The sequence below is a fragment of the Macrobrachium nipponense genome, chromosome 6 (genome assembly GCF_015104395.2).
Source record: "Macrobrachium nipponense isolate FS-2020 chromosome 6, ASM1510439v2, whole genome shotgun sequence".
NCBI lineage: Eukaryota > Metazoa > Arthropoda > Malacostraca > Decapoda > Palaemonidae > Macrobrachium > Macrobrachium nipponense.
Genome location: NC_061108.1, coordinates 12383539 through 12392224, shown reverse-complemented (window position 1 = coordinate 12392224; position 8686 = coordinate 12383539). Strand labels below are relative to the sequence as shown.

The 8686-nt window shown below is 37.9% G+C and overlaps 1 protein-coding gene across 1 annotated transcript; it reads left to right on the top strand.

Annotated features, from left to right (window-relative positions):
• Positions 1–313: 313 nt before the first annotated feature.
• On the top strand, positions 314–1375 carry LOC135216314 (sex-determining region Y protein-like). Its single transcript, XM_064251485.1, has one exon. The coding sequence runs from the start codon at positions 314–316 to the stop codon at positions 1373–1375; it is 1062 nt and encodes a 353-aa protein (XP_064107555.1).
• Positions 1376–8686: the final 7311 nt, after the last annotated feature.

Below are 8686 nucleotides of genomic sequence, written 5' to 3'. Positions count from 1 at the left end.
TCTTCAGTCTAAATGAACAATAAGTTACGACTAGTACAGAGGTAAATTTAAAAAACAAGAGTCATTTAAGATCGTTGACAATTATTTATTTATCAATTACTGAATCTAAAGGAAACGCCACAAAGTTTTGCTGTATCACGAATGAATAAATAAATAAATAAATAAATAAATAAATAAATAAATAAATAAATAAATAAATAAAATCAAACATAGAAACCACGAATTATGAGATGAAATAAAGAGGCATCTACACACAAAAAAGGATGGTAATGAAGGAAAGAGCAAATTAATAAGAGGTGGCATATTTGCCTACATGGATAACAGGATCGGTGACGCCGTGAACATGGAAGCAGTTCTTCTGCATGTCTTCAGGGCCACTGCAAAGTCTGCAGCTGAAAAGCCTGATAACTTGGCTATTATTATGGACTGTTGTATGGCAATTGAAAAGGGACTTCAAGGATGGAAAGTATATCAGTTACGAGGGCAGCACCTTATGGATGAGGGCCTTGATTCAACTTCCGTGCAAGATTTTGAAATGGTTTACAGGCTTTTACCATCTGAGAAAACGAGGCAAAATCTAAACAATGCCAAGGAAAAGCAAGCAAAGTGGGAGAAACTAAGCCAGACTGACAAAAAGGCCGATATCCTTAGAGCCTTTAGAAACTTGTCCATGTTATACCACCCAGAGAGGCACAGAGACATGCCTGAAATATTACAAGAAGCTTTCCAGGAGTTATTTAAAGGATGTAGACAATCTAAAACTGTTCGTACGGATGAAGAAAAGCAAAGGTCATGTGATAGAAACCATCGGCATGAAATGAACAGTAATGCTGACCCAATGCCGATAGCTCAGCAGCAAAGGTCTAAGCATCCACAATTTCATCGTGAGCAGCAGCTGGAGCGATTACTTAGTGAGCAGCAGCAGGAGCGAATACATCATGAGCAGCAGCAGCTGGAGCGATTACATTGGGAGCAGCAACAGACGCAGGAGCGATTACATCGTGTGCAGCAGCAGCTGGAGCAAGTACATCGTGAGCAGCAGCTGCTGGAGCGATTACATCGTGAGCAGCAGCAGCTGGAGCGATTACATCGTGAGCAGCAGCAGCTGGAGCGATTACATCGTGAGCAGCAGCAGCTGGAGCGATTACATCGTGAGCAGCAGCACCTGGAGCGATTACATCGTGAACAGCAGCAGCTGGAGCGATTACATCGTGAGCAGCAGCACCTGGAGGGATTATATCGTGAGCGATTATATCTTGAGGAGCAGCAGCGATTTCATGGTGAGAAGCGGCAGCAGCAGCAACCGCGATTTCATCTCCATTTCTTCCAAAACCTTTTCAAATACTGCTTTTTCAGCCTCAAGGATTTGTATTAATCTTTCTTGCTCCTTCATGAGATGGTCCTTTGCTGAGCAGTCTTTCTCCTCAGACCATTGTTGACTTGCCTCACGTTTTCCGCTTCCTTTTCATTATACTTTTTGTTCATTTCCTTCAAATCCTTAGTCAGTTTTAGCTTTTCATCTCTGAGGTCTTGTATTATCCTTTCTCGCTCTTCTCTCTGACGACCCTTCTCTGTACACTGTTTTTCAAGTCTATCACATTTACGGACCTTTATCTTCATGTTTTTAATTTCTTCTCTCTTTTACTTCAATTCCTCACCAAGTTTTTCGTTTTCACATTGTTTTTCAGTGTATTTCCTTCGGATTTCATCCAAATCCTTACTTTCCCTCCTTCTCATCTTCAAGAAGTTGTATTCGTTTTTCTAGTTCCTCGATTTGACGATCCTTCGCCGAACAATCTTTTTCAACTTTCTCACAGTTCTTGGGCTTTTTCGCTCTTTTCTTACGAGGTTTGCATTTTCCCCGTTTTAGAATAGTTTCACCTCATTTAGCTGGGCTTGGTAACTCTTGGAGCTTTTGTTCTTCACCCGATTTTTCCTTTTCTTCAGCTCCTCAATTTCTTGTCTGTCAGCCTGATTGTCCTTCTTGGATTCAGTTACCGAAGAGTTACTTAATTCGCGGGGTTTAATTGTCACATTCCGTCTATGGGCATGGACTTTGTTAGAAATGCCAGTTGTCCTCATCGCTTTCTCGAGTTCATCATGGCGGGCGCCACATTCCTCAACATCCCGACGTGTGACGGGTATTTATTTTTATTTCTCTTCGTTATGTTTGCGTGGCGTACTTACGAGTTCTTATTCTCTCTCTTCTTCTTCTGGTTCTCTTCGTTGTTACGGGTAATGTTTGAAAGGTTATTTGTCATATGGGCTAACTTTCATTTATCACTTGTTACGGTTGAGTTTCTTTTCTCATAGGAACATTTAAATTATTTATTCTCTTTCACTATGTCTCTCAGGAGTTTCGTTTAGTTGATTTTGCATGAGTAACTTCTCGGGACTCTGGGCAAGTTAAACACCACTTCATAAAATTTGCTTATATTAGATAAAGTACAAAGTTCACTTTACACAATACACTACTATCACACTACAATGGAACAGAGTGAGAAGGAACACGGCCTCCCCGTATAAGGACTGGTTCTTGACTGAGTTTCTCTATAACTTCAAATGAGGTTTGGACCTAACTACTTCAATTAGCTCCTCCTTAACTACTCTCTAGGACACATCCTACTTCTTCATGAATGGCTCTCCTTACTTCCGGTGCCACCTCCAGATTAGTTTGATTGGTTTCGTCCCTTGACGGTAACCACCCACTGAAGGAGTCAAAATTCATATTTTCTGGTTCGGTTTGCATTTTACTGTTTTCAAAAACAAGTGCCAATGTTTTGGTCTGGTTTACGAAACTGCTATTCGTGCAGACTTATGCTGTACACATCTACTCCCTTTTCTACCTTAACTTCTGGTAGATCCTTCATTACTCTACTTTCACTATATATATTCTACCAGTGGTTTTCCTAACTAAATTTTCCTAGCTATATACTAGACAAACTCTTGTTGTTTCCTAACAACACTCGGCCACCTACTGGCAGTGACCTCAATGCCTAAAATTATAGAAATGATTACATATATAAAAAATACAATGTTGAAAGTAATCAAAATGGTTATATATACATACAATAATGCTATTATATCAGTTACTTGAAGGCAAATTTTTCAGTAAAGTCTTAATGGTGTTGAGTTTGTTAACAACTAACACTCTGACAATACATATGAAAACAACTATGGTGAGCATTAACAAAACAATATTTATCATTGTTAGGAACAATCGTTTGCCGATTGTTCCCTTGGTGGATTGTTGCCTCCTTTGTTTTTGTTTTTTAATTGCTGGCGAGTTGACGTCTGTTGGATGGCGTCAAAATTCGTCAGTCAGGTTCTGGAGGGCAGAACAACCAGTCAGGTTCAGAGCGCGGCAGAGAGCAGGAGTTTGGCAGCAGAGCAGCGGAGAGTATCTGAGGACGAGTTGGTAGTTGTATCAACAACCCTGTCCGTGAACATCCAGTGGTCGAGGAGGACCATCCCATACTGTATCTGAGGACAAGATGGTTGTTGTATCAACTCTGTCTTGATCGTCCAGCGTTCGAGGAGGATGTCCATATTGTTTCCAAGGACGAGGTGGTTGCCGTATCGGCTCTGACTGGATCGTCCGGCTTTGGACTGTTCCCGTTTTGCTCTGAATATCATTATGCCGCTTCAGTGTTAATTCTCATTTATTATTATGCTGCCGTTTTTACATTTATTGTAATAGTTATTTCACTACTTTTTCAATGTGTTTGTGTATTATGCTGCCTGATTTTGTATATGTATTTATGTACTGCACTGCTTTTTCATTTATACCGTGGTCCTTTTGTATATATGATGTTGCTTTTGTTACATTAGTTTTGCTGCTTATGAAAATGTTTGTTGAATTGTACAAGAATCACTTAATTGGATCATTACTGTTGCTGCCTTTATTATTTAATTCATTGTGTATGTTTATTTTGTTTATCACTGGACCTGACTCACTTGTACATTTTGTATATAATAAACTAATTTTAAGGTAATTTTTTTGGTTTTGTTATGCTCCTCCCTCCTTTGTTTGTCACCTGTCGTCAGTCACTACGGCCCAATAGCTTATTTTTAAGAACCTGTCGATCTCGAGAGTCGAGATCGTAATAATCATGGACATGATGGGGGAAATGTCAGTCTTGTACATATGGAAAAATTTATTAGCTGCTTCAAGTTTGTCAAATGATTCTAACTCAAGCTTGGACAATTTGAAATCTTTGACATTATCAAAATTATTGATATGCCTAGATAAATTTAAGGTGTAAGAAGCAAAAATGGTAGGCTTGTAGTACAAATAATTCAAAATAACTACTTCACAAGATGTCACAAAGGATTTTATGTTATTAAACATTATCTGAGATTGATTATTCCTACAAGTGACCTTAGCTGTTACTTGATTCTGTGAAAACACTACCATTTCATCATACAAAATTTGAGCTTTGAAATCAGGACTGTAAGGGATATACTCACAGTTATTCTCACCATTTCTGTCATTAATTAAATCATCTATGCAATACAATTTGTTAAGTGGCTCATAAAAGCTCTGTATATTGCAAACAAACTCATTGGCTTCAAGCATGATACAATCATCAAAATCTTTGTCACTTAGTTTCACCAACAGAAGTGAATTTTGTTGCAATGCAAAATGTACTATGCCTTGGTTCAAAACAATTGACTTGTTGTTTACTAGCATTGGAAAAGGGTAAATGGATATCAAGTTATTAACTTCATTATTATTGAATGGTATCACTAACACAATGTGATCAGAAACTCTTTTTACGCTTATGAAGCTATAGTAAGTAAGAACATCTTGCACAAGGGATTTGAAGTGATGATCTAACATACATTTTTCAATTACAAGGTGCAACTCACTAGGACTGATGAGGTATGGTGATAAAAGGTTTTTAGCGGCTAACATCACTGCATTCAAAAGTTCCTTACGATTTAACAAAAAGGTTTCTGTTTCAAACAGCAGTTGAGTCACAAACTGTGACTTGTTTAAGTCATTTATCTCTGTAGTAATATTCTGAGCCATACTGTTAACAAAGTCACAATCAAATTCTGGTTCTTGTTAGTTGCATCAGTGACTTTATTCATGATGGTACCTCGTTCTGCGGCCCACATTTCTAATTTTTCTATTCTAACCCTATCTTTATCTACATCACCATCAGTAGCTACACCAAACAAAGTGTTTAAGGCTGTGCCGATAAAAGGCAATAGGGATCTTTTCTTAATTCTCTTGGGTAACAATTGACTAATATCTTCCCTAAGCTTTAGCAAAATAGAATTGTTCAGGTTATTAGACATGACACTTTCAATTTCTCTCATTAAACCAGTAAGTTCCTGTTGCTGCTTGTCAACAGCGGTGAAGTTGATAGTTACAACCGCTATGTCGTGTATCATCTTCACATGACCGTGATCTTTTAGGATTGCTCCCTTCTTGATTTGCAAGAGGGAGATGCAGATATCGCTCACCATGAGCCATAGTGAAATCCATTTCCTGTAAAATATATTCTAAGCAGTAAACCTTATACAACAATGTTATTGACCTGTTGCACTTGGTCCTATCTTTTCCTTAAATTGTATCTCGGAGTCATTAATGCTGATGAAGTATGGGAATCATTTACGTTACTGTTTTCCTTACTACTTGACTCCTTTAAGTCTTTAAAATTCTTTAAATGTTCTTCTGACCAAATGTCGGAATGTAATATTTTAATATGGTTCCAATGTGCAACAGTTTCATTTAAAGTTGATTCATGCATTAGCTTAAATTTATTTAACTTTAATCTTTCTATAACTCTATATGGACCTTGAAATTTAGGACTTACTTTAACATTAGGTCCTTCAACTTTGTGATTAAGCACATATACTTGTTGACCTATTTTAAAATATGTTGGTTAGTGGCTCAAAGTCAAAGAAGGAATGATGACTATGTTCTTTCTCTGCGTCTTTTCCCACACCTTTCCTCCACCTCTGACAAATGTTTTTCTCTCAGATCCTCTTCAACAACATCTATCTACCTGCGCTTCGGTCTTCCTCTCTCTCCCTCTCTCTCTCCCACCAACAACCTCCATCTGCATCACTCTCCTTCCTACATAGTTAGTTATTATACTGACAAAAAATATACAATTATTAGAACAGATATGTCCACAAAGAGACATAATACAAAATAAACAAAGTGGACAGTAATCTCGCCTGTTCTTGCAAGTACATGAACATAAAGAAAAATACAACATCAAGTGCAAATAACATAAACCTATAAGACTATAAAAAACGAAAAAAGGTACTTTCTACAGTCACATCACTATCCAGTATCAAGTCCTAACATATAATGCTTGAAAAAAAGGAAAAATTTATTTGAAGAAAAACATAAAACATGTCATCCTTTCTCATCACTTGAGCATCTTTGATAGTAATACGCCTTGAGTAGTTCCTCTTATTCTTTCATTCTTGATCATGTCCTTTTTTGTCACTCCTCACATCCGCCTGGGCATTGTCATCTCTAACGCATTCGATTTCTTCTCCTGCGCTCTCTTTACCGTGCCATGTCTCAGCTCCATATATCGACTATTTCAAATTGAATTACGTGAATGGGAGATGCGTAGACAGGCGAAGGTCCTTAACACAGAAAAACATCTACGAACACCATTATTGCGTCAGAAGCAATCAGTGCAGAAATGACGACAATCACAAGTGAAATCTCATCTGGTAAAGAGAGATTGATGTCATTAGCCGTAGGTTCACTTGGAGCTTAAAGGCCTGATTTTGTCAAAGGCCTCTCTTCAGTGAGATCTGGGGAAAACAATTCCTCAATGTATACCTTCAAGGTAATGAGCAATTACCAGGCCAAACAGATACTCGTGAGAGGTTCACAACTGATTTGCGAAATTCTGAGTTGAGGAAAGTTTTCATTTATTGGCCAGTAATGGAGATTTAAGGGATATATTGAGTGATTTGTGCTAAGTAGCGTCACCGTAGGAACAATTACAAAAGGGAGGTAAAAGATGTTGACATTCTGCGTGAGGATTGGTTGTCGTAAGCTGTGGGTTAGAACCAGATATTTAGCAGACTGTAGTGGGGCGTGACTGGGGCTATACACCTCACCACAAATGACTGAGAAACTTTGTAGTTGACTCCTCTGTAGCCACCCTTCAGACAATGAAAAATAACTCAAGTCTAAAGGATATATATATGTAATAAATACATTATTGAATTACAGAATCTGTAAATAAAAATCCATGACCTGAGGTCATGGCATTAGGAGGGTCCTACGTGACCAATGCAGATCTAGATTACGCTATGCGCTGTCTGCAGTAGCCTGGTTTAAATCTGTTTACATTGTCATCGTTTTGCATTACTGATAACTTTGCACAACAACTTCCATGGGAAGCGGTTGACCTGTTAACCTACGCCGGAAACTTGTAACTTCCGAGCCGGCGGACTACGTATGTTTTTATATGAATCGCTGAGATAGCTAATGTTTCGCTATCGACGTGATGCTTTAGAATGGCAGTTCTGTGCCAGCGTTCAAACATATCGGTCTCCCGACCGAACTGCATCTCTTAGTATGGAGTTACAGAATAAAGTTGTTTTATAACCTTTTTTCAGCTTATCTGTTTGAATCCTCTCCTTTAGTTTAAGAAGAACCACTCTACTAAGATATCACATAGGAGATGGAAGGAACCAGAAATACTTACGAATGACAGTCGTAAGGAGGAAACAAACAGTCTTCGCAAAGCGAAGAGACTAATATATATCATTTTTTTTTTATTAAAGTATCTCGTTTCTCTCGGCTTCTCTGACTAGCACGGCTAATTATTCCTTTATTCGTTAATGACCTCTTAATGTATGATCCGTTCTGTCTCTAGAGGGGACTGACTTCATATTATTCCGCTGCAGCACCAGCATTGTAATTAATTAATGTCTAATCATCAGAAGCCGTAATTAGTCTTACACACGGACATCGTTATTTCTCATTTGCTGTAGTTTCTTTTGTCAGTCTCCCTCAGCGGAACTATTGTCTTTCTTATTATGCAGTATAGCATTTAAAATCATTTGAACAGCCTAATTGTATAGCAGTTATACGAGCAGAAGTGACTCTAGGAATAATCTTTCCTTGGTGAAAAGGAAGTACATATCAAGGAGGATTAATATTATATTTTTTCGTAAGAATCTTTGCCTGACCGTTTTCTGTTTTATTATTTATTATTATTATTATTCATTATTATTATTATTATTATTATTATTATTATTATTATTATTATTATCATCACTGTTGGTTCGTGACCTTTCTCGAAAATAGACGCCAAATGACGCTTCCAAATGTGTGCATGTGAAGCGTTAATCAGGTCTTTCTAAGGTTGCTTTATAGGACTTTTTAGCGCCTCAGTGGTGTGGTCGGTATGGTGTTGGCGTGCCACCTAGATGGCTGCGAGTTCGATTCTCGAGCATTCCACTGAGGAGTGAGAGTGTGCATTTCTGGTGATAGAATTTCACTCGACGTGGTTCGGAAGTCACGTAAAGCCGTTGGTCCCGTTGCTGAATAACCACTGGTTCCATGCAATGTAAAAACACCATACAAACAAACACAGAAAAATTTGTAAAATATAGACATAAAAGTATAATAAATATGGATGAAAGAGATTTCCATTGTAAAGGGATTACAGTCGGTATATAAACTTATTTC